At 38.7% G+C, this 25,308-nt stretch overlaps 1 protein-coding gene across 10 annotated transcripts in view; it reads left to right on the top strand.

The window, feature by feature from the left end:
• Positions 1-24,690, top strand: part of SUN1 (Sad1 and UNC84 domain containing 1) — a 30,002-nt gene extending 5,312 nt beyond the window's left edge. For 3 of the 10 annotated variants that reach the window (XM_064461671.1, XM_064461669.1, XM_064461670.1), the window contains 22 exons: positions 1,825-1,921; positions 7,119-7,313; positions 7,647-7,837; positions 8,577-8,603; positions 8,696-8,890; positions 10,747-10,869; positions 11,868-11,951; positions 12,277-12,387; positions 13,798-13,896; positions 14,559-14,652; positions 14,766-14,824; positions 16,050-16,195; positions 16,352-16,576; positions 17,043-17,129; positions 17,395-17,438; positions 18,460-18,599; positions 19,559-19,809; positions 20,339-20,423; positions 20,925-21,040; positions 21,532-21,699; positions 22,190-22,282; positions 22,908-24,690. In XM_064461671.1, the coding sequence (XP_064317741.1) occupies positions 1,845-1,921; positions 7,119-7,313; positions 7,647-7,837; positions 8,577-8,603; positions 8,696-8,890; positions 10,747-10,869; positions 11,868-11,951; positions 12,277-12,387; positions 13,798-13,896; positions 14,559-14,652; positions 14,766-14,824; positions 16,050-16,195; positions 16,352-16,576; positions 17,043-17,129; positions 17,395-17,438; positions 18,460-18,599; positions 19,559-19,809; positions 20,339-20,423; positions 20,925-21,040; positions 21,532-21,699; positions 22,190-22,282; positions 22,908-23,021 (2,724 nt within the window). In that variant the 5' untranslated portion in view covers positions 1,825-1,844 and the 3' untranslated portion in view covers positions 23,022-24,690. The remainder of the gene's footprint in view (positions 1-1,824; positions 1,922-7,118; positions 7,314-7,646; positions 7,838-8,576; positions 8,604-8,695; positions 8,891-10,746; positions 10,870-11,867; positions 11,952-12,276; positions 12,388-13,797; positions 13,897-14,558; positions 14,653-14,765; positions 14,825-16,049; positions 16,196-16,351; positions 16,577-17,042; positions 17,130-17,394; positions 17,439-18,459; positions 18,600-19,558; positions 19,810-20,338; positions 20,424-20,924; positions 21,041-21,531; positions 21,700-22,189; positions 22,283-22,907) is intronic. The other 7 variants (XM_064461677.1, XM_064461679.1, XM_064461673.1 and 4 more) reach the window with 6 other exon arrangements.
• The last annotated feature ends 618 nt before the right edge of the window (positions 24,691-25,308 follow it).

Raw genomic sequence — 25,308 nt, 5'->3', positions numbered from 1 at the left:
AAATTCGCTGTGTTTCCACTTTCGTTTCTGAGGAACATTATTCTCTGGTCCCTGTTCCCAGTGTCCTAAAATGAGCTCTTATTTGTTGTTAAAGTATGGCAGCAGCTGCTGTGTATTCCGGCAGTATTTACTGCCTATTGTAGCAAGAGACTTGGACTGCTTTGCTAATACTTCTGCACTACTGATTTAAGCTTCCTCTAAACAAACAACAAACTTTGTATGCGAGCCAGTGAAAGCATTATGGCTCTGGGACAAGTGAAATAAGTTTAGAGAAGGATCACTTAATGGAAATGCTTTCTCTACACATCAGGTTTTTTAATAATATAAATAGCAGAAGTGAGAGACCTTATTTTTCATTAACCCCATAAATATATAGGAGGTGCTTGCTTTCAGAAAGCTATAATGTTTAGGCCTGTAAGTTTTGATTTAAAAATAGAAAGGAAACTCTCTTCAGTAGTAGTGGAAGTACCCTCCTGCCTTATTGACATCAGGATTTGGAGGCTACAGGGGGATGGACTAGGAGCATTTTAGTGTCATGTACAGATTTCTTTTTGAACTGCCATTACCTGTCACTGTGCTTTTTGTCTATTTGTTACATGGTGTAGCCATACAAATGAAAACTCCTATTTCAGCATAACAAAGTGCATCTCCAAAATGAGATACTTGTTGATGTTTTGGTTATAAGAATTAAAGTGTAGCTAGGGATATTTTTACCTTAGTTCAGGCATGTCAACACAGTTGTGTGGAATATCTTTTACTGCTGCTGAAACAAGAGCTGTGGATAATCTGAAAATAGCCAGGATTCTGCTTTGCTAGCCTTGCAAATCCAAGATAGCCAAACCCCTGTTCGTTAACCATGAATAACCTACTTTCAAAGAATCTTTTCTAGAAAAGCAAAACTTTTCTTTAGGCTAATAAAGCTGAGAAGGGCTCAAGGTTTATTGCATATATTTTGAACTTCAAATTGAAATCATAGGTAATACCACAAGTAGCCACCCATGTACCTCTGCAAGGTTCTTGATAAGACAACATCAGTTTTTATTTTCTTCCTAAATGTAGAATACCTTTTAAAGACCTATGGAAAGTTTTACAAGTGTGGGTTGGGCTTAGTTTTTGGGTTTGGGATTTTTTTTTTGAAGTGGATGGCGCTCTGGAAAATGTACCTAATTCTAGCTATGTGAGTAATTTTGCTAGTTTGCTGCTAGGGTGTGTATTCAGTGTTTTTATGACAAGAATAAATTACCCATACTAAATATCATGATTTGATGGGAAATAAAGGAAACTCCCTCGCTGCTTAGTGGACAGTGTTGAAAGATTGTAGAGGAAAATGATTTGACTATATGTAAAAGTTTCATCTGTGTTACGCTTTGGTGCAAAGAACAGCCTGTGCTTTATTCAATGGGCTTTCAAAGCAAAACTCATCGTGAAGAGATCTCTGAAAGTGTGGTTACGTAGTTTTTAAATCTTTATGCCTAGCTTTTGGGGATGCTAGCGTAACTTAGTTCATTTGGAAGTGTCGTAGTGTAGTTGTGATAAGAGCTTGGCTCATATTACAGTAATGTTCCAGAGAACTCGGAAATTGCTGAAAATAGCATATTGTAAAGGAAGTTGCAGTCAGAAATACACTGAGCTTCATGCAGTAATGGTAAGGGATATCTAGCACTAGCGGCAATACTACTGAAATACTGAGAGCTCCACGTTTCTGGTAACGGTAGCTTTTTTCATTTCGATACTTTATGACACAGGCTGAACAGTGCAAGGGCTCTTACATTGACTTTCTGTAATTTTTAAGTCATTGCATTACTTTATTTTCACCTTTTACAGTATGATTTGAAACAGTCAACATGGACTTTTCACGTCTACACACGTATACTCCTCCCCAATGTCTGCCAGAGAACACTGGCTATACATATGCACTCAGGTGAGAACTCTTTTCTTCTTGTAGAGAAACTATATGTTCTCTGAATGTTGTTAATTCTGGAGAGTTTAGCTTTCATGGTAAGTAGCTGAATTCTTTGAAGAAGCATGCTTTATCTGTTTTGAAAATAACTGCTGTGTCCTAAATGGAGGAAAGAATACATGTTGAACTAGCAGGACAATGACTAAGATAATGACTCAGTGTTTATAAGTTGCTATGAGTAAACTAGTCTCCGCCTAGTTACAATTGCTGTTTTCTTTCTATGAATACGTCATCAGAATTCTTAGATGTTTTCTGCTATGTCTTGTAACTTCTGCATGTATTTTCTTTTGTGACTTGGCAGCATTCTCTCTTTAAAACAATAATTGATATGTGCTCATTATGCTGGCGTGGAACTTGGCTGGAAGTCTCATATTGATTTCTTGGGGGTTTTTTTGCAAGACTGCTTGTTGTGTGACTGTTAAATCTGTATTCTAATGAACTTGTTTTTTCTTGTATCTTTTTATTAAACTGACCATTATTAGACTGTTTTTCTTAAATCACTTGAGTTTTCTAAAAATAATTCTGTAGTGTTTGCTAGTTTCGGCCTCCCATTTTGCTGTGTTCAACTATGTTCGATACAGGTGTTCAGAAATGGATAGAGCTGGATAACTGACTTAATGAAGGCAAGTTTAGTTAAACTAGGTTGAAATTAATTCATTGTGATTCTTCCTTGTGTAGAAAGGAAGGATTAGTAAGCACTTTCTTTAAAATTTGCTCTTGAAAAACTCTGTGAACCCCCAAATATTAAAATAATGGGGGAAAACTACTAGGTACACTGCCTGCTTTCAGGGTGTCCAGAGAATAAACTACAGTGTTCTGAGCAGAGTCTTTGCTGTGTGTCTGCTTGCTGAATATGTGCAGAATGCCATGTATTATTGATGTAGCTCTTCCTCCCTTGAGTCAAGCAATATTTGAAGAATCTGAGGAAAGGGTGAGTTAGGCAGAGTTGCTAATCAGAAATGTTTTATGCTGAAGTTCATTCCTCCTCCCACCACACGTCACCCCGCCCCCCTTTATATTGTGATCTGGTCTGTTCTGCCTTTGACAATTCAACCTTTACAAAATCTGTCTTTGAGTTTCTCTTAAAGAAATCAGCTTGTGCATGTAGTGCTGCAGAAAGTAGTACAGTGAAGTTAGATACCACAAAGCTATTAATAGAGTTGGTTATGACCTATTAATAGAATCTATATTAATACTCACTGGGATTACTGTGTGTTCATAAATGTTTGTAGCGGTTCTGCTCTGTGCTTTTACTCCTCCAGCCCAAATCAGAAAAGCATTAAACTAATATAGCTAAATGACTTGCACTTTTAGGAGAATAAAGGTTAAACTTGTGAATCTCACCCACTTACCAACATGTAATTTACAACCCCCTCTTCAGGTTCATCTTTCCTTTAGTTGCCGTCACATTTTGAGTTCTGTTATTGTCAATTTGGGTACCTTTTAACAGTGCTTTTTTTCACAAATATAGATTAAATTAAGAACTTGGTTTGGTTGGTTTGTTCTGTGTCGGAGCATTAAATCAGGATATAACTTTCTGCAAAATAGTTGACTAAAATCCTTTGGTGTTTATGTGTGTTGTGGGACTGATCAAAGCAATAGCTAAATGACTCATGGTAGTGCCTTGGCCAGTTAATATACACAATGCCCTGGTCAGAAAGCGTATGGACATTGGTATACTGATTATATGCCTGTGTCCATGTTAAGACATCTGTTTAGCTATAGTTCTCTAGGTGTATTGCATTTATTATTCTCTTGAATAATCAAGAACATTACTGCCCATTTCATTCCAAGGGATACTTATAAAATAAATGACACTTCAGTTCCTCCAGACAAAGCTATAGGTGTGCTAAAATTGGCAGGCCTTGTTCTCATTCCACTTACAAAAAAAACTTGAAAATTAACCCACTGAAGTCTAGGACATTCTTGTTCTGTAGAAGCTCATGCAAAGGAGGTGTCAAGGTAATAACTAAGGAGCTAGAAATGTAAGACTAGATGCAATCAGATCTGCCAGCAGCCACGGGGGCTGTTTGTCAGGGGAAGGAACCGGAGTTTGCACTGTTTATGTAGGTTATTTGGGAGTGTAGGCTAACTGTAGTGCATCCCACCTTTAATACTTTTTTTTTTTGCTAGCCATACATATTGGAGAGGAGTACCATCAATATACAGGTTCACTTCTGCCCTGTGAATGAAAAGGTGGGGGGGTTTTGTTTACTTTAGTCTTCTCTGTATAAGTTTAAAAGGCTGCTTTCCAAAACATGGAAAGTGAGATGGCAAGTTGGGAGACTTCTAGATGCTGTCCTGCTGACAGAGGACAGATAATTCTTTTACTTTCAATGTGAAGAGAATTATAATCCTGCATAAGCAAGAGAGAAGCTCTTTCTTTGTTTAAAGAATAAAAGATCCCATGATTTTTTTTTCTTTAGATAGTAGAGCCCAATTCCAAGCTGTGTGTTCAACCAAAATTGATATAAATGCTCATTGAGAGACTTAATAAGAGCAAGTGTTCATAAACAGAAACAAATTGAGGCTGGTCACAGCTGTCAGCTTGTACTGTGTACTTTGTGTTCGTGTGAATTGAGTATCTGTAAGAAACATTGGGTGAAGATGAGAAAAAGCAAATGTGTAGTGGCAAGTGTAAATAGCAAAACTGAGTTCTGAAACAACTGTTTAGGGAGGGACTCGGTAGTAAACTACTGCGGCTCTGACCCTTTCAGAATGGACAACAGAAAGAACCGTATTTAGCCCAAATCCTCACTTCGCATGTATCAGAATGCAAGCTGTCTAAACAATTTTCTTGGAAACTAAAAACTGTATCCTTTTGTGCCTAATCAAATGTAGACTGAATGTGTTTTCACAGGAAGAGGATCCTCTCTTATTTCCTTTCCCCCTTCCACTGAAATGTAAGCAAGGATTAATAAGCATAACATATATAGTAATGTATGCTGGGTTGGTCTCATGCTGCGCTTAGACTTGCGCCTTGCACAGGGTTGCACTGCATGTGGCAGCATTAGCAGGGCAGGCCAATAAGATCAAGCAGGCAGTGCCGAAGACCTGCCATCAAAGCTCTGCACTGCTGGGTGATCAAAGAAGTTATTTTGGACAAGCGCTGGTCTGGTCCTGTGGGCTGATTGCCCATTTGCTGCTGGAACAACTAGATGCTTTCCTGGACTCCATTGTCTGGGTTAAGTTTTGTTGTTTTTTGTTTTTTTTAGCTGAAAGAAATGCAGTTCACATGCTCTGACACAGTCTCATCTTATGTGCTTTACTTTGCATTGTGGAGCTATCAAGAAACTCACTTCTAAAGCACCCAGCTTGTCAGAATTAAGTCGCTACTCTGTGTGTAGCTACTAGGCCTTCTGACGTTAACTTACTTGTACACTAAAGTAATGCAAGGAGGCTGAGGGCAGACCTTATCGCTCTCTACACCTACCTGAAAGGAGGCTGTAGCGAGGTGGGGTTGGTCTCTTCTACCAAGTAACAAGCAATAGGACAAGGGGAAATGGCCTCAAGCTGCATCAGGGGAGGTTTAGATTGGATATTAGGAAAAATGTCTTTACTAGAACAGATGTCAAGTGCTGGAACAGGCTGCCCAGGGAAGTGGTGGAGTCACAGTCCTTGGAGGTATTTAAAAGTCATGTAGATGTGCTTAGGGACATGGTTTAGTGGTGGACCTGGTTAGTGGTTCAACTTGATGATCTTAAAGGTCTTTTCCAACCTAAACGATTCTATGATTCTATAATACATATATTATTACTTTGTCATGTCTGGGATCTTTAATGATTGTGTAAGAATTATTTCCATTAAACTTTCTTTGTACAAATACATTTTATAGTAGCTGTTTATATGCATCTTTTTAAAGGGAAAGGTTCCATTTCAAAGACAGATTGCACAATAGAATCTACTCATTCAGCTCTAATTTGCTTGCTTGTTTTTGTTTGGGATTTTGGGGAGAAGGAGCTGCTATAGTTAATACCTTGCTCAGTTCTTTTTTTCTTAAAAAAAACAAGCAAACAAACAAAACAAAAAAACCACACCACAAAAAAACGAGGAATATTAAAGTAACTGCTGCTAACAGCTCTATATACCCCTGTGGCCCAAGAAGGAACAGACTAGGAAAGCTGGCCTAGAGCACTTAGTGATTGGATACTTTGGGTCGCAGTGCTGAGTGGTTCTAGGACCTGGCCTCCTCCTGTGCCATACGCTGAAACAACCACCTCTGCTCTCTGCATAACTGAATGTTTCCTTTTTAAGTATGAGTATTCTGCTTTAGGCTAAACTTTCGTTTAGTAAATGTATTTCTTACTACTTTGTTCAGTTTGTGTTTGCCTTGTGTTGCTGCTTTGTTTTCATTGTAAGTAAGTTTCCATGGAGGTTCTGAGAGAACCAAGTGTGAAAGTGTGGAGTAGAATTCCTGGGGTAATGATGCAAAGCTTGTCTATATGTAAGCTTGCCTCTGTAGGATAAAACAGAACAATGGATGAAAGAGACTAAATTTTGTTGTTGTTGTTCTTTCAGAGTTAAATATTTCTAATGATTTGCATTAAGTTAAGAAATCTTTTAAAACCACTTTTTTAAACTAATGGCAGTTAAAGACTTTCCTGCTTTAGCTATATTAATTTAAGTATCTGAAAGGGGGGAAGCCCCTACTCGTTGGGAGGTGGAAATCCTGAGTAGTGTGGCATATGGATCTTTGGTTCTTAAAACAAGGAACTGGCAAAGAAAAGTAAACTTTGACTAAAAATTAATCTCTATCTTGCAACTTAGAATGCGTCATGCTTTTTAATTTGCTGATAGGTGTGGTGAAGAAACTGCATCATGAATGGCTTCCTCTCTCAAATTGGTCCTAAAAGAACTAGGCTGTATAATGAATACTTGCTCTGGCTAAACTTCAAACATGGTTTCCATGGTGGCTGGTTGTTTCTAACTGTGATTTACTTTCAGTTGTTAAACTTGTAATATGAATTGCTTAAGAGAACCTTGAATATCTACAAGCTTCTGAATTATTAGGGTCACGTGGCAAATCTTGTGGGACTTGCTCTGTAATGCCAAATAAATGGCTTTTAATGGAAACTTAGACTAGCTTGAAGGGCATGTTTATCACTAGGGGAATTTCCTCTTAAACCTGGTAACTTTGGTGTTCTTTATTTTGCTGCAGTTCAAGTTATTCTTCATCTGCTTTGGATTTCGAGACTGAAAACAAAATAGATCCAGTATTTGATTCACCCAGAATGTCACGGCGTAGTTTACGGTTAGCTGCTGCAGGACTTAATAAACCAGATGATGCACGAAATGATACCCTTCATGACAGCTCTTATACCGGAAACATGTCCTTCAGAGAACAGTCTTCTAAGTAAGCATTTTTATCATCACAAGTTAATTTACTGGAGTCTTGAGACTTCCTGTTTGAACACAATAGTACAAACATAGGTTACCTACTGTTTTATTCTTTGTTCTCGGTGTTTACTGTCACGCTTTGAAAATCATGTTCAGTATGTGGTTTGCAATAGTCTTTGTAAAAGTAGAGATGCTTGAAGGTGAGGATTTTCTTTTAAACCTGATTTGATCTGTCTAGTCACATCGGTGTGGAAATACCTTGACTGTTTATTCATTTAATAAAATGAGACACTAACAGAAATGTACATCTTTAGTGCTGTGTCTTATTTGTCTTTGCTGGGTTTCCTAGGCTGGTGAAGCAACGCAAAAGTATGAATAAACAATCTGGCAGTGTAAGACACACACCAAGGAAGAATCTATCCAGCTCTTCCATTTTTAGCCAAAGCAGTTTCAACAGCCATGCCAGTGACGCATCAATGGTATCCCATGTATTGGATGAATCTTTGATTCGAGAGCAGACAGAAGTTGATCATTTATGGGGTAGGCAATGATTGTTATTGCTTGTACTAAACTGTCAAAACTGCTTATTGTTTGGTGTGTGTAAACGTATGTTCACATCTTCCCTCTTTTCCCCACCCATTTTTCCATCCTGCCCCCAAACATGTGCATGTACTTATGCTTTTGCTGTATATGTCTGCTTGCTAAGGTGCTGACTGGAAAGTCACAGTCCAGTGTGTAAACTTGACTTATTGGCATAGTCAACATCAGGACATGTTGCACAGTCAAGTTAATACGCCAGGCAAACATACACAATCTTGTGATGCAATATGGTAGATTGCATCGATGTAAGAGTCCTGATGTAAAGAATTGTTTCAATCTTAGCAGAATGCATTCTAAACTTTAGATTACCTAGCTCTTAAAACAGGATTTTGAAATACAGTAGTACCAAAATAGTTACCAATCAACAGGAACAGCATAAGCTTGTAATTACCTGATTTAAAGTCACATGGGAGATAAGAAAAGGTGTAATTGTCATTCATATTATTTTGACTGCTGCTTCCATGGTAGAATGCTTTTCACTAAAGTAGTAGGGTAACAGTTAATGTCTGAATATATGGATCTAGTCATGTGGTAGACTGCAAAATATGTTCAACACTAATCATGAAGTCGCTTTTGTTTGCAATCCTGAACTCAAAGTGCTACCAATTTTATGTCAGATACTATAGTTGATTATGGGACTTCCTTGTATTTGGGACCAATTTTTTTTTTTCCTTTGAAGGTCTTGATGATGAAGGTGACCCTAAAGGTAACTACACTTGCCTTTTCCTTCCACATGCAATCTATTTAATGGTAACTACTGGTGTCCGTGCGCTGAATGTTTTACTCTTGCTTTGCTAGGTAGTGATACTTCACTGGTGCAGGGAAATGGTGAGATAACAGCAGCAGAAACGCAGACCACAATGATCAACGGCTACACTTGCAGTGGCTGCAGCATGCTTTCTGAACGGAAGGAGGTGCTTACAGCATACTCAGCTTCTCATGTGCCATCTTCCAGAATTTACTCTAGGGATAGGAGCCAGAAACATGCATCCAGTAAGTTACTTTCTCTTGTGGTTTATCTGGGTAGCAGAATGGTATACAGTTGATACGTTTTCCATGTAGTGGTGTTAAAGCACTTTTCCTACTATGCTAAATATACTAATAATTAAGTTCTAGAGAAAAGTCTATATGAAATACCTTCTTCTATTTCAGCTGAAACTTTACGTACTTGTTGGCTTCTGATACATATTTATCAACTGTTTTCCAATGCTGCTGTAGAAATTAAACAATTCCAAAATGAAAATGCTGCAGCATCCTAACAAGTTATATTTCCAAACTGATTTGGAATCTTGTGGGCAGTTCCAATCAGCACTGATCATAAGAGTCTCCTAACCTGGTATCAGATCTATATGTGTCTGTCTACGAAGCTTTGGGTCAGAGTTTTCAGATAGAAACTTCTTCTATGCAGGTTGTTTTGGGGAGGGTTGTTTGTGTTTTGGGTGTTTTTGTTTGTGGTGTGTGTGGTTGGTTGGTTGGTTGGGTGTTTTGTTTAGTTTTGGGGTTTTTTTAGATTCTTTCTTCTTACATGATTTGAACTTGCAAGAAGAGCAGGATTGTTACTTTACAGTGCTTCTGCTATCCAGGAAATCCAAGAGATACCTTTCTGCTTTATTTTTTTCCTCCTCATTTAACCTTGCAGCTTACTGGAGTGTTTTCAGAAGCTAAACCTCGATCGCTTGAAAAATTGAACTCCAAAGGGAAAAAACCTGATTCCAAATAGACTTCCTAGTGACTGCATTCCTAAAGCTTGAAAACAAATTAATCTGCTGTAAATAAGGTCCTGCCTTTCCAAGGCAGCCTCCAGTCTATGGATGGCTGTCTTCAGTGTCTTGACTGTGTCTGCCTGCTGCTTGCATAGCATCTTGAATTTCTGGATTGTTGGTAGTCCTCAGTTTCCATGAAGAAGTTGTTTCTTGAGTGGCCTTGAATTAAAGGAACCAATTTTGGGATTCTGTAGGTGTGTATTATCCTTGAATGAAGTATGTTTTCAGTAGCAAGAAATCAGTCTGTTTGGACTGTAAGGTGTGACTTTAAGTGCTTTGAGGCAAGTATTTCTTTTTGGTTAATGTGTAGCACAGGTAGGAATTCTTTTGGCTTGGCATAATGAACTACTTAAAGTGACACTGTATGTAAACTGTATTCACATAGGAGAGCGAGCTTGTATTCACATATGAGAATTTTACAAGGAACTCATCTTTGTACGTTCCTTTGAACTCTAATGCCGCGATTTGGGTTAAACTTGAGGTGAAGGGAGGAGGGGTCAGGAAAAGGGGCACATGATCATGGCAAGTTTTTGGAATGTGGCTGATTCTAGGAAAGCAGCAAGTATGGTGGACTGCAGCTTTGTTCCTGTGGGTCTGAAGAAGTGTGTATCTCTAGTCCTTAAGGCTGACCACTGTAGTAACTTCCTCCAATGTCAAGGCGCACAAGAAGGTGAAAAGTCCTCACCCTTTTAAATCCAAAATAAGAATGTAGTTTACCTCTCTGGAGCTGACACCCACAAAATCAGTATGAACAGCTCACATCATTGAGAAATCCTGAGTTCTGTAAGCAAGGAATTCATTGCTATTTTGAGTTCTTAGTGAGATCTAAGAAAAGCTAGTCTTGCTGAAGTCAGACCTTCTGTCTTGAAGGTGTTTTCCCTAGGATGTGTAGTTCTTCCAAAAGCTTTGCTGTAATATCTATGCATGCAGAATTTCCAAGCCACGCTTGCTTAAGCTCACATTCCTGGCTAAACAAAGGCTTTCCATGCTGTGTCCTTACTCTTCTGCAAGCTCATGGTCACCAGAGAATAGAAGTGCATCTTTACGTAGGTGAATAATTTGTATTCACGCTGTTTTTTTTAATAGGAGGAACCTATTTCTACATGAGTAAGATTCTGCGATTGGTCAAACATGCTACAGCATCTTTTGCATCACTATTGGTGCAACTATTTCAAATGGTTTTGCTGAAGCTGGGTTATGAATTTAAAGGTACCTTTTCAGTTGTCTTCCTTGGTCTCCACGTAAAGCCAGAGTGTGTGTGGGGTTGGTTTTTTTTTTTTCTTACGAGCTTCATCTTTGACACTATGGTGTTCTTTTTCTATAGTCTTTTGGCTGGCTTCTGTCTTTCTCCCTTTTATATTATTGTTACTTAATTATCTCAGTTGTGCTACCCTTACTTCCAAACAGAGGGAAAGTATGGTATCAGGATTCACATACGTGAGATCTGTCTTACAGTTAAGATTCACATGTTGATTTTTGCTAGGAAGTGGTAGGAGGCAATGTTTTAAATTGACAAACTTAAGCTGATTTTTAAAAACTGTGTGGCATGAGAGTGTCAAATCCTAACTTTTCAATGTCTCTAGGTTTGGACTATCTTTGTTACCCTTAAGCCCACTGTGCGCTTAAAGCTTGATTTTTAGATATCTCTTGCAAAACTGAAGCCGCCATCATCACTCTGCACTACTCTAAAGCACATCTTGTTTTCCCTGAAAATGTTCGGTTCTTTGCTGCTTTCTCTTCTGTAATACATGCTCTATGAGTGAAGTTATATTGCTATAGGCAGAAAGTATCTGATTTTTGTGTGCGAATAACTTTGTTCTCTCCTGTTCTCTGCATCTCAGTGCCTTATAACTTGCTAACGCTTGCTTCTCAGTCTTTTAAGATCTCTGAAAAACTGTAACAGTTGGCCTGGACTCAAGATTTGATGAGTTGTTACTTAGGACTTTTTTTTTTTACTAACTTTGCTATCTGAAAAGAAACAGGTTTTTGAACCAAAAGGCTTTCTTATTTAAAGCAGAAGAAATAAGATTGTACAGAGTAGGCTTCTTCTTCAACCATTTTTCAGATTTCCTGTGGGTAACCTGGCTTTAACAGTGAATTGAGCCAGTTTAGCTAGAATCTGCATATATGATAGCCAAAATCTGCATATATGAAAGGCTTTGAACTTGAGAGTTACATTCCATGTATGCTTCTTGAATGTGTTGCAGCTCACTCAGACCACTGTGGAAGTATGAATGTAAAGGAGTTTTACAGAGAAGATAGCCATCTTGGCGTAAATGAGAAACCAATTTGTAAGTATAATGATTGATGATGTCTTTTAGCCTTGGGCTGTACACCAGGTTGTTGCTGTAACAGTAACACCAGATGCCCCATGACTCTATGGAAGCTACAAAGTAAACGTTTGTTTTGCAAAGTAGAGGCGGGGGCAGAATGGCCATTGCCTGGTGTACTGTAATATTTCCCCAAGCAAGAGCAAGTGTTGTTCCACTGAAGTTTGCTTAGTGGTTTTTGGTTTGATAGCTGATATTATAAAATAGACTTGTTTGAGTTATCTTGTAACAATCCTGATTTGATCCTGGCTTTGTCCCATTAACCGACTGTTACCACAACCAACAGGTGATGACTGTAAGGGGAAGAAACATCTTGAAATATACACCACAGACCACATGCAATCCTCACGGGCTAAAAGGGTAGCAAGGACCATTTGGCACACCTTTTCTTATGCAGGTTGACTTGGACCTTTTTTTCTTTTGATTTTATTTTGCATCGCAATCTCACAATGTTAATCATGCGTACTGTTTTTGTGTTTGTTTTTTTTTTTTACCTTCATCTGTCAAAGTAGATTAAAAGTCTAAAGTATCTAGAAAGCTAACTTAACACCTTTCATGTTTGACTTCCTGCACTGATACTAGCTTTTGTACAAGCTTGGCAGACTGCTTACTTATTAATAAAAACAGGTGTAGGGACAGCATGCATCTTGTATGCTAGAAAGAACAAGTCGGATTGTTAATTTATTGCATTTTGGGAAAGTCTGTATGCTTGATAGGTTGAAAAGCTGCCTTTAAATGAAAGCAAGGTATGAGGTATTAGTATGCAGATTATTTGAATAAAGGGTTTTAACATTTTATTTTTGTTCTAGTGATAGTCAATTTTTACAGGAATCTTGTATAGGGATAGAATCTTCCCTGTGAGATGAGCGTTCCCTAGCTTGAATGACAGAGGCATCAAGAATCTGTTGAGTGCTCTTTATTCAGCAAAGGAAAATGATTTGAGACACTTCAGTCACCTAAATGCTTTGCAAAATATTGGGTTGGTATATCTATAATCCCTCAGATTAACCCAGACATACCTGCTAATCTAAAAATGTAGGATTATTTTTCTAAATGTATACTACATAGATTGTTCCGTATAACGAACAGTCCTAGTCTTAGATATAGTAATTGTTGGCTTCAGTGGGCTTTAAGCTACAGCATTTTGTTATAGTGCATTGTTGTTGGTTTTGTTTTGTGGTTTTTGTTTTTTTTTTTTGAGACTCAAAACTGACATACTGAAGATCCTTGGGAACATTCAATTTAATGAAAACTTACTGCTTGTAACTTAGTAGGGAATATTTTCTAATATTTATCAGTATTTCTTAGACATCTAATTCTTTCACTAAGATTTAAGACTTTTAATTGTTCCCTCTTCTACTCATGAACCTAAATAACAAACTCTATGTATGATCTGAAAGAAGTTAGATGCTTTTAAAGTAATTATATGCCTAAAACTTGTGTTTATGGTAGTACTCTTTTTGCTATTCTGTTACACTTAGCATAGCATTGTTAGATAAACATGCTACAAATTGTTATATTTTTGTTGATTTTGGAAAAGCGATATTCTAACTGCACAGATACTGTTGATCATTCTGTTTATACGTGAGAACTGTTTCTAAATTGTCTTGGTTTCATATTTATTAGTGGCTTGCTTGGCTTCTAAATATTGAAGAACCAAGTTTATAGGTTACTGAAAGGTATGGTTTCAAACTATGCAGGACATGTAATGGGCAGGGGATTAAGTCTGTTTTACTGCACCTACTGCAAAAGAACCTTAAGCTCATTTATGTACCTTACCACATAGAGTTAATTTGTTATAATCTAGGTTACTTTATGCTTCACATGTTGCAAACAGCGGGAGCAACGGGATGGCTTGTGTCTCAGAAGGTGTTGTCTCTACTTTGGCTGGCCGTTCTTTCTCCAGGTTACTATCCTAGCCCGTGTGTGTGTGCATTGCCTGTTCATTTTGACAGACTAGGAATCTGCAGTATGTGGCTTACACTAATTCAACTACGCTTACGCTGTAGCTTTTATATCTCAAAATGCATGTGCTACTTTTACTTTCTTCATTGACCAAAATATGCTTAACAAGAGAGTATATTTCTGTTCACAGGCCTAATGGGAGACTAACCAGGCTGTTTCATGAGGGAATGAGTGTGTGAATAGCACAGAGTATGGGGTGTCAACAGTAATGGGGTGTGTTTGGTTTGGCAGTTGCTTCCTATCACAGTCTTCCTCTTAGCAAAACTGATGCTGCTAATCTGTGCATTTCTTGAAACACCCTGAGGTCTTCAGTGCGTGGTAACTTGGATTCAAGCATTAATACTGAATTTCCAGCAAGATAGCATTGCTATAACAAATGAGCATTTCATCTTTTTGCATGACTACTGGTTTTGTTGAGTAGGTAATGTTATAATGCTGTCATACTTGTGATATTTAGATGTTAATAAGCTGCATGCGTTGCCTGTACACATGCATTTCTCTGCTGTGCAAAGTATTCTTGGCCAGAGTTGCATGTCCCTCTGCTTGCTTTTTCTGAACGTGTAGTGCAGTAATTACATTACACTACCACTTTTTGTCTTGTAGGGAGAGCAGTTTCTGGCATGGTCAGGTTGCTTAGAACCGGGTGGTATCAACTTGTTACTCTGATGTCTTTGCTCAAGGTGTTTCTTCTTAGAAGGTTTGTATGCTTTGAAAAAATCTGTTTTGTGAGCAAATTATTTACCCAGTTATAATACAAAACAATAAAATATCAATGTATTGTTTCTTAAACTTTGTTCTCTCTTTCTCCAGATGCCTTCCAAAGATGTACAAGCTATTACTGTTTCTTATCCCACTCCTGTTTCTACTAGGTATGTGAATTATGTAGTTATAATAGGAATCGGTGTAAGCTTACTACAGCTGTTTAAAAAAAAAACAAAAACAAAAACAAAACACCAAAAAAACCCCCCAACATTTTTAGTTGGACCTCTGGCTTATGGAAGAAGATGCAGAAGGAAAAAAGAGCAAGTTTTGTTTATGAACAGGGCAGTAATTCAAGCTTTCAAAGAACTGACAAGTGAGTGAGCTTTCCCCTTACCGTGAAAGGAATACCCTTGATTTAATTTCATAGAGCTCTTAGAGTGAGTGAGTAAGCAAAAGCGCTGAAATCTTTTTCTTGTTTTCTTTACATCCCTTCATAGGAATAGCAATGAGCTCATAAAGAGTAGGCTGTGTACCGATTGCTTTGATTGTTGTCAATCTCCATAAAAGTGCGGTTAAGTTCTTTCACCAGCTCATCCTAAATCTTTGCTTTGCTCTAGGCTGCTATTTAGACTGGTTAGATGACAATATTCCAGGCCAGCTGAGTAATTTGAAATAAAGTCAGCTTAGAATATTTACTGGAAGTGCTCGGCCATTTCTGAAAAGCAGTTTCATGTCTTTGTATGTCCTAAAAAACTTGTAGCTACTTTAGGGAGAAGATGAAGCTTCTGAGAAACTTAGAGTGGGCATTCAAAATCCTCTGTACTAGGGAGAATAAGAAAGGAAGAAGTTTCTCCATGTAGAAGATGCCGCTATTGCTCACTAAGATATTGCAAAAATAAGTGTAATCTTTGAAATGCTAGGTTGCTTCCATGGAAGCCTAAGTTTCCTCCAACTTTTATTAGATGTTATGCAATGTGATAGTACTAAGTAGGGTGTAAGGCAAGATATTTTCTATTGAGACAAAAAGCAGTATTTGCATCTGCCTTCAGTGAGCGTGGCCTGTCTTAATCAGTAAACGAGACCTAGGTCCCAGGGAAGCAGTAGCATGAGATTAAGGATATAGAATGACATAGAAGCATGAGTTGCCTGCCTTCCAACTGTGTGAGTGATCCTGATGGATGTTCCCTACTATTCTTGAGTGCTTGGCTTAACAATATTAGAGCTGGTTCATGCTGACTTTTATTTGGAATGGAGTAGTGTTCACTGTGTGGCATCTACCTTGCAAACTTGAAGTAGCTTGTGGCCTTAAGTAAGAAGATAATTTGTAGCTCTAGGCAGTCTTAAGGGAGGATTCTCTTGAGCAGCCTTTTTTGCTTTTTGTTTCTGATCTAGGTGTATGGTTCTGGGGGGTTGATGGCTTCATTTCATTAGTACCTTCATTGAATTGGACAAGAATTGATAGAATACAGAGAATAGATGACTCTCTTCGTGTTCCTGAACCACGGGCTGATTCTTTTCCCTCTGTGCAACCTCCAAAGGTAAGTGAGAACAGCCTACGGAAGAGCTTTCATATCTTCTAAGACTTCTTAACTCCCATGTCTGCAATATTTTGCAGTAATTACTTGATACACAAGGGTAATGTTAAATAAATGTCTTGATTTTTACGTATTTAAAAAAAAATCTTTATACCTTAGGCTACCATAAATGTCTTTGATTCTGGTCGTATAAGTGAGCTGGAAAAGCAAATGGCCTTCGTGTCTGACAGATGTCATCGCCATGATGAAGAATATAGCAAAGTGATGCTTCTGCTCCATAATCTTCAAGATCAGGTTGCCCAGATGAGTGACAAAAGTGAAACACTGAAGCTAATAAAAAATGTGATGGGTCAACATCTTAAAGATATGAAACTGGAGGAAAAGGTAAGATAGTCAGTTATTGATGCTTGCTGTTACTGATCTTGAAGTATGCTCTTTTGATAATGTAAATTATTGACAGTTTTACTTTAGGATTCTTTTCCTGTTACAGAATTAACTGGTAAGTAGGAAATGTCAGGGAGTAGTCATTGGCGTTTGTTCCTCCTTTGTTATTGCTGACAAAGAATTAATTCCAGATAGGGTGGTATAAGGTAGAATCTTACACTGCTGAAAAGCAGTTGGATTTATCCTGTTTTCATACTGGGAAAGAAGACTCTAGACAGGACTAGTGGCAAAGAAGGGGTTTTGTGTAAACTTCCCTATATATGACCTCTACTACTGCTGGATAAATCACTTAATCTCTCAAAATGAAATTAAAAAATCACGCTTTGTAGGAAATATCAGTTATGCTATTCGTACTCCAAAAGAAAATATACCATGTTTTTCTTCCCTCTTTTTTTTTTTTTTTAAGCCTGACTTCCTGGCTTTACATCAAGAACATCAGGTGCGCCTCCTGATGCTGGAAGACCTTCTTGGAAAACTTTCTGCTGAATTCAAGGTATTGAAAGTTAGCTTTGCTAACTCGCTCTAATTGTAACCCATTGATAATGCAGACTAAGCTCTTTGTGTTAAAACAAACCCCAGTTTGCTTTCCTCTAGCTATTACAATTCTTGAAGTCACAAAACTAGTTTGTGTTCTGGCTTCCCCTTCTTGGACGGGGCTTCAGTCCAAAGAATAAAAATTATTCACTTGACCAGTGAGGCAGGTTCTGTTTTATACAGAGGCACAAACATATGTTAAAACGAACTTTTATATTTTTCAGGACATCCAGAAGGAGCTTGACGTGGCCAAAGCAAAAACACTGAGGTATAGGCACTTTTGCAGTATGTTTTGCTAACTGATGGTGATATGCATGCTCTTCTTTGAAACACAGTACTACTTTTTTGTGTCAGTTAACTGGCCTTAAGAGTTCGTATTGTCAGCAAGAGTACTTCTATCTTATAGTCGACTTTAACCATGATGCTGAACGTCAGCACGAGGCCCACTTCCAGTGTGTGAGCAATCCTACAGCTGACATTTTTGACTAGAGAAAGTTGTTTGTGTAGTGGAGGAGGATGAGCGACTTCTCATCCTCTTATAAATGCATTAGAATTTTTCCTCAAATTGCTTAGTGAAGCCTACAGTAATTGCTTTTGATAGGCTTTGTATTTAAATTCTTGAATTGCGTGAATTCTAACCTCTGCTCCTGTTTTTGGTTTGTCAGCTGTGCTACTTTACATTCATGTACTGTGTAATACCGTGAGAAGAACGGCAGCACTTCCTTAAGTAGTTTCCCCATTGGGAAGAGGAAAAGAAACACTTACTTGCTGAATTGTCATTTAAATGAGATCTAACATAAAATGGCTTTAGAATGATGGCCGATATATTTTCTATAGCATGCCTTGAACACTGATCTATATTGGTCATATGTGACCTGCTACCTAAGCTCAACTTGACACCTGACTCTACAGTTGTTCTGGCTTAAGTAAGGTAACCTGAAACTCGCCCTAACCAGTGGCAAACTCATACAAATACAGTTTGACTTGTTTGCCAGAAACCTTAAATTTCCCCAAATCTGTTTGACTTGTTACTTGTTAGGCTGGTTATGTTCTAAAGTCATCACTGCTGGATTTGTTCACAACTTCAAAATACTTTGCTTTGAATATATTAATTCTAAGTATGCTTTAAATAACATCTTCAAGGAACTGCAAGCTCCCAATGTCTATCATGGTGAAAAACTGAACTGGGAAAGCACTTTGTAGCAAGCAAGTGCATTCTCACACCTTTGGAATTTGATGGAATGATTCAAACTACTCTTTCCTAATTATTGACCCCTTGTTTTTGTCAGCGATGATGATGAACATAGTCAACTTCTGTCCAAGGTTAAAAAGCTAGAAGTAGCATTGTCTCAGATCAAGTCGGAGCTGTTGACTGAGGAAAGCGTGAAGAAAAGTTGCGAGAAAATAGATGTCATTCATGAAAAAGTAGGTTTTGTAACTTCTGTAATTGTCCCAGTAAAACTTGGTACTAATTGATTTTGTTCACTAACTTGAAATGCACAGCAGTAACATGGCAGTATTATTCATCTTAAAGAATGGTAGTGTTTTATGTAGTGGCATTTTACTAGATGAGTTTATGGCTTGTTTTCTGCAATGGCAGGATTCTTGCATTTAAGAGATGATGCAATAGCAGTTCTGCATACAGTACTTTGCTGTTCTTAGCGATGTATTTTGCTAATGCATGGAAATTTGAAAAAGAAACCTACGTAAAAGCAAGTTAAGTTTGTTATTTGAGAGTTGTTTTAAAAGATCATTCTTAAAGCCTTTTGAAGACTTTTATTAGGTCTGACTAGAATGTAGCCAACAAAATACAATAGTAAGTACTGATACTGATTGTCAACTTTGACTAAAATACCATCTTGTGATAATGCTCAAATGTGATCTAGCTATTGTGTATGAAATCAAAGCATACCATAAGTGAATGATGAAGAGACTTGCTTACCTAGGCCTAACAAGTACACTGCTCCCCTTAGAGTTGCTGCGGTACCTTCTTTGAACTGTTGCAGTAATTTTTTTTTTTTTAATTCTGAAGTGTTAGTCAGACCACTAATGCAAACTGCAGAGCCTGCTAGGGCTTTGTTAGGTGTGTCTTGTTCACCAAACCAGTGAAGCATCCAGATTCTCCTTATGTTCTTCTGCACCCCTGACTGGTCTGCTATTGCAGTGTAAGTCAATGCAGTTCAAACACATGTGAAAGCAATGCCCGTGTAATACTGAATGTATGTATTGATTTCATGTGCCTGGTTTTTATATATACACATGTACACACATAAATATATACACATACATAAATTATGAATATATTATGAAAAGTAAGTGTAGTATTACTTAATGGTTTATAAAGACTAATAATTTCTATTATAATTGTTAATGGCTTCTACTAGGTAGATGCCCAGGTCAAAGAATCTGTCAAGCTAATGCTTTTTGGTGATCAACAAGAAGACTTTCCCGAATCGCTTCTCCAATGGCTTACATCCAATTTTGTGAGCAAAAGTGATCTGCAGACTTCGTTGCGGGATCTAGAGTTGCAGATCCTCAAGAATATTACTTTACATATGTCTGTTACGAACCAAAAACTAACATCTGAAGTAGTAACAAATGCTATGACCAATGCAGGGATTTGTGGAATCACAGAAGCGGTGAGTGAGTTTAAGCTCTCCAAAGTTCAACTAAAACTGTAAAGAGTCCTTTTATAGGCATTTTGTTGAGCATGATCATCAATATAAATGTTAGTGATTTTTAAGAGATGTGGGGAACATTAATTGAAGTGGGGAGAACTACAGAAAATGCTTTATCAAGTCTATTCTCACAGCATTGCTTGTTGCCTGTTGTGAACATTTGTGTTTTCTCAAAGTATGCTGTCTTGAAAATTGAAGAATTCCCAAGAAACCAGTATACCAAAGATGCTGCTCAGGGTCTTGGGAAGGTGGGGGAAAGAATGCAACTTTTGAAGAGAACACCAGTCAAGATGCAGTATGAATTTGTACTTTGAGGCAGACAGCCATGTATAGAAAATGGCCTCTGTCCTGACAGACGCTTTCAGACTTGTGATGGAGTGCAGCATCTCAAAAAGATGCTTGCAACTTCACAGGTGTGTATATATAAATTATTTTTTCACTTGATATTACTGAAGTCTTTTTCTATTCTCTTCTACGTGTACATCTGTAGCAAGCACAGATTATTGTCAACAATGCGCTGAAGCTCTACTCTCAAGACAAGACTGGTATGGTAGATTTCGCCTTGGAATCTGGAGGTAAGTAGTAGAGAAAACACATTTTTACTATTCATGTTTGTTATAGTGTTTACAAAAATCTTACAATGAAGACTAAAGGTTAGTAGATCATCCTGTTGTCTTGCTTGATCATCAGACTACCGCTATCTATGTGTGGTGTATACAGGGTTATATATCAGCCTAGGTATGCATGGACAGGGATAGAATAGTGCTTCTAACCATGTGTACAACTGGATACTAGAGAAACACAGATCTGGGTGGGGAGTGTACACCCACTGAACTCACGGGGGGAAAAAAAAGTGTATTTTTCAGCCCTCTTAAATGAAAAACATTTAACGTGTTCTTAAAATAACATTGTACTTGATAAAAGCACTGTATCACCAGAAAATTATTATACTTTAATAGGTGTTTTTTGAGGAAAATAACTGGTATATTCATTAAGCTTTGTACAAATATCTGCCTTAAAAGTCTTCTGGAAGAAATGAGTAATTATTTCTGCTAACCCGATACATCTTTTTTGAGGTGGCAGCATTCTGAGTACTCGCTGCTCTGAAACCTATGAGACCAAAACAGCATTAATTAGCCTCTTTGGAATTCCTCTGTGGTACTTCTCTCAGTCCCCAAGAGTGGTAATTCAGGTAATTAAAGGCCAAGTAACCAAATCCAGAAATGTTACTTTTGTGTTGAGTGGTTTAGTTTTTGGATGCTGGATGTTTCTGTCCTGTAATGCAGTGGGGGGCATGGGCACTTTGAACTGTGTTTCCAAGAGTGGGATTCTTCTGGTAGCTCCTGGACACTGCTTAAGTCCTACTCTCGCAAAATTAAGACCCTTACAGGAGACTTGGGTGGTGCATTGGCCCTCTGAAAGATGTGAGCACTGGGAGGGTTCCTGTTGAGAAGTAATCTCAAGGTGGGTTGTCAAAACAGTGCTGATAGTTCAGGAAAACAGCGTATCCACCTGAAGAGTTCTGCCAAATAGATTATACTCTGCCACTTGCTATCTAAGCCTGTCCCTAATAATTCAGAATTCATTACAACTCTTTATTACAAAAAAGTCATTAAATGCTTGTGGTGGTTGTTTTCTGTTGTTCTTGTGTCCCATTCTGTCCTCCCCCTTCCTCCTGTCTAGCCGGACATGTATCCAGGAAACTGCTGGGCTTTCAAAGGATCACAGGGGTATCTTGTAGTTAGACTTTCAATGAAGATCTATCCAACTGCCTTTACGGTGGAACACATACCAAAAGCACTTTCACCCACAGGAAATATCACCAGTGCTCCTCGGAACTTTTCAGTATATGTAAGTCTGTCTCTGAACTGAAGTTGATGTTTGTAGGCATAAAGAATATTTGTGTTACATATCTTGGAAAATAATGACTGAAGGAAGGACAGCTAAGAAGAGACACTCTTTCTGTCATTGCTCTTAAAATTGCTTATATCTTTTTATGAGCTTTCAGAATCTTGACTTCCATCTTGTTTACACCCTTGATGTTTTCTCATTCTTGCTTTTCCTGAGCAGTTTATACTGTACACTGTGATAGTGGTTTTGCCATGGAAATTAAGGGCTTTGACCATCAAAACATCCAAACATAGCACAACTATTTGCAGCAGAGGAAACTCAAATACAGAGCTGTGCCTGAACAAGCATTAAGTTACATGGGAAGCATTCTCATCCTGGTTTGATAGGCTTCTGAATGCTGCCTGTTGATACTCAGTTACTTAGACGTGCTTCTGGTTTTGGTTTTATTTCAAATTTGACGGAAGCAAAAACCTTTATCCTGTTGTTATAGGGTCTAGATGATGAATATCAAGAAGATGGCACACTTCTAGGACAGTATGTCTATGATGAAGGAGGAGAACCACTGCAGATGTTTCCAGTCATGGTAAGTCTGGATGATAAGGTTTAAAGTGTCAGGAGAAAGATGTGCACTACCATAGAAAGTATGAGTAACGAGCAGTGAAGGTAAAAGGCCTCATTCTTTGTGGGACACTGTAGAAACTGAGGCAGAAAGTATCTACCGATCTGCCCCAAAACTTCTGGTCTTAAACAGGTTAGAGGCAGGGAAATGGCTCTAAAGAGGCAGGGGGAAAAAAGGCATTTTCTTCTGCAGGGTGGGGGTGGGGAAGCATTCAAAAAATGTGTAGATGTGGCACTTCAGGGCACGGTTTAGGAGGCCTGGGGGTGCTGGGTTGACAGTTGGACTTGATGATCCTAGAGCTCTTTTCCAACCTAAATGATTTTATGAAAGGTTTGTGCCATCTGGACACAAATAGTATGAAGATGCTAAACATATGAAGAGTCTGCTTCATGCTGCTTCTGACTCGCTTCACAAAAAACTAGTCGTAAGGCAAGGCAGGTTCTGTTCAAAGTGGCAGGAAGTTCCCACGGCATAACTTAGTTATGAATAAAAGTTGGTAGTTGCCGGAATCTAAGAAAGCAACTTCAGTTGCACCTGTTTATACTGGAAGCCTAACTCTGGTTTGTGTGTTTGCTTTTTCCTTCTCCAGGAGAAAAGTGAACATGCATTCCAAATAGTGGAACTGAGAATTTTTTCTAACTGGGGACATGCAGAGTACACATGCCTTTATCGGTTCAGAGTGCATGGGAAACCTGCCGAATAATCTCCTACACTACAGCTTGGGTTGGTTTTGTTGTTGTTGTACATTTTGTTCTCAATTTGTATATACCGGAAAGCCTAGAACACTGGAATCTTTAAAGGACGAGGATGCAAGAGATACACTGCAGAACTATTGATCCTCGGATAAAGGCAGAAGACTGTCAGCAGAACTGTATAAACAAAATAATTTCTATCTGCTCTAATGCTCAGCTTGTAATTGCCAGTTAGCTTTATATTTTTGTGTCCATGCTGAGAGAAATAATGCATGCAAACTACTCTGGTTCATAAAGCCCAGTTGGCAAACAGGTGACACCTATTTTATTAAAAATGAATGTATTGGGTTTTTTAAAAGAATAAACCACACTTTCTGCACCTAGGAATCTTTATTTTTAAATCCAGGACTTGACTGCATAGTTCTGTTAGCTTGGCACCATAAGCCAAAAACTGTGGTACATTTTAAACACTGGCTGTGGCTAAAGGTGTCCCTCAGCTGACCCTTGGTTTTGACCTTTTTGGTGGATCCAAAAGGGCTGCTTTGATACATGTTGAATATAATAAATACTACTGTCAGGGAAAGTTTAATGCAACCAAAACTAGTTTAAACACCAGCGACCGAGAATGCTTTACTGTAACTTGTGGCCATGACTTGCTCTAAAAGTCAGGGATAACTTCAGTTACTCAAAGTTATTTTAAAGGTTTTTACCGTAGCAACTTGGCCAGTTTGTTCTTCTTTAGCGCTAATTGCAAACTGACCTTGATGGTCGGACTAACTGGATCGGAGCTGAGGAGCCTGCTATGTTGCTTAGTAAGCATTAGTGTGCAGCAGTTAAACAATCTTAATTTGTCAAAAGCGATCTCCGTGGGACAAAACTCCCTAGGCTGGTTCGTTGTACGCAGCAAGGGCCGTACCGTAGGGTGCAGTAAGTGGAAGACAAGGCTGAAGCAGCCCTTGCTACTTTGCGTTTACAAGAGGGACTTTTGCTCAGTGCTGCCACATTGAAATACATGTGTGTTCTTTAGATCACTCCTTGGTCAAGTGTAAGAAGATTAGAGTGATGTCTTGCTCTCACGAGCAACATTCCTGCATAGAATGAGCCGGAAGTGCTTATTGCCCCCGTAGGATTGCTACTTTGAAGATCCTTTTCAAAAAAGATTCCGGAAATGTACTTGCATACAGAATTTTTACCCTGCTGTTACAATGCATTTTATAGTTAACACATGAACTGTTAACACATGGAACTGCTGACTGGTTTTCTGATTAGTTACATATGTTGCACAACAGTCCTCAAATGTTTAAAAAAGTGTCTCTGTGAAGAACTATCTCTTTTTTTTTCACTTGAGCTAGAGACAGACCCTATGGCCTACGCAGAGGAGCTAGACTATGTCTGTACAGGTGTTTTTGCATTATAGGTTACACATTTAAAATTAGAATTATCCTGTATAAATTTAAATTAGGTAGCTGGGGTGGGAATATTTTGAATAACACTAACTTATTTTTAAAAAGAGCAAGATAGGACTTTGTGCAATGTATTTTTGTAAATGCTTTTCAAACTGTCTGTTACTCTTTGCTGCCTCTAAACTGACAAGATGCTATTGAGATGTTTAAATAAAGAGTTTTAATTTTTGGAAGTGCATGTAATATTTGGAACAAGAAATAAAGTTTCTTTTCTGTACTTTTGATCACCTGCTTAAATAACTGAGGGCACGGGAGACTATAGTATATGTAGGTGCCGCAGTCGTAGGCAGAACAGGTTTTTACGCCAGGGCTCCTTTCCCCCTTTCTCCCCCTTCCCTGCAAAAGAGGTTGGGAGCGAAGCCGTGCTGTTCGCAGGCGTAGAGCCGCGCGCCCTGGACGTGCCGCGTGCGTGGCCAGTAGATCAGTACGTGGGGCCTGATTTTTTCCCTTGGGTGTTTCAGTGCGGCAGGGTCTCGTGCCCCTCAGCGCACGCTGCAATTTTCTGAAGGAAAAAAACCCCAGAAGTTGGTGGTTACACGTTGCTGAAGAGCATCGAGCAATACCGTTTGAATTTTTGGATTTTTGTTGTGGGGTGGGGTGTTTTGCTGTTTGTTTTTCACCCTGCGTCGCGGCTCTGCCCTCTCGCCCCGAGGCCCACCCGCGCTCGCCTGGGTTTTGCTGCCTGCCATGCACAAACCCTTCCTCCATTTCTTCATGCTCCACCTTTTCCCCGGTTTTCAGGGCCGGGAGCGGCCTCTGAGGCAGGCCGAAGCCGTGGGGGACACACACCACCCCCACCCTCCCCGCTTTTAGCCCCGCCCGGCCGGTGCAGCCC

This window comes from Phalacrocorax carbo, chromosome 10, assembly GCF_963921805.1.
Source record: "Phalacrocorax carbo chromosome 10, bPhaCar2.1, whole genome shotgun sequence".
Classification (NCBI taxonomy): Eukaryota; Metazoa; Chordata; class Aves; order Suliformes; family Phalacrocoracidae; genus Phalacrocorax; species Phalacrocorax carbo.
Note: the sequence above shows the minus strand (reverse complement) of the source record. Positions and strands in the feature narration are given on the sequence as shown.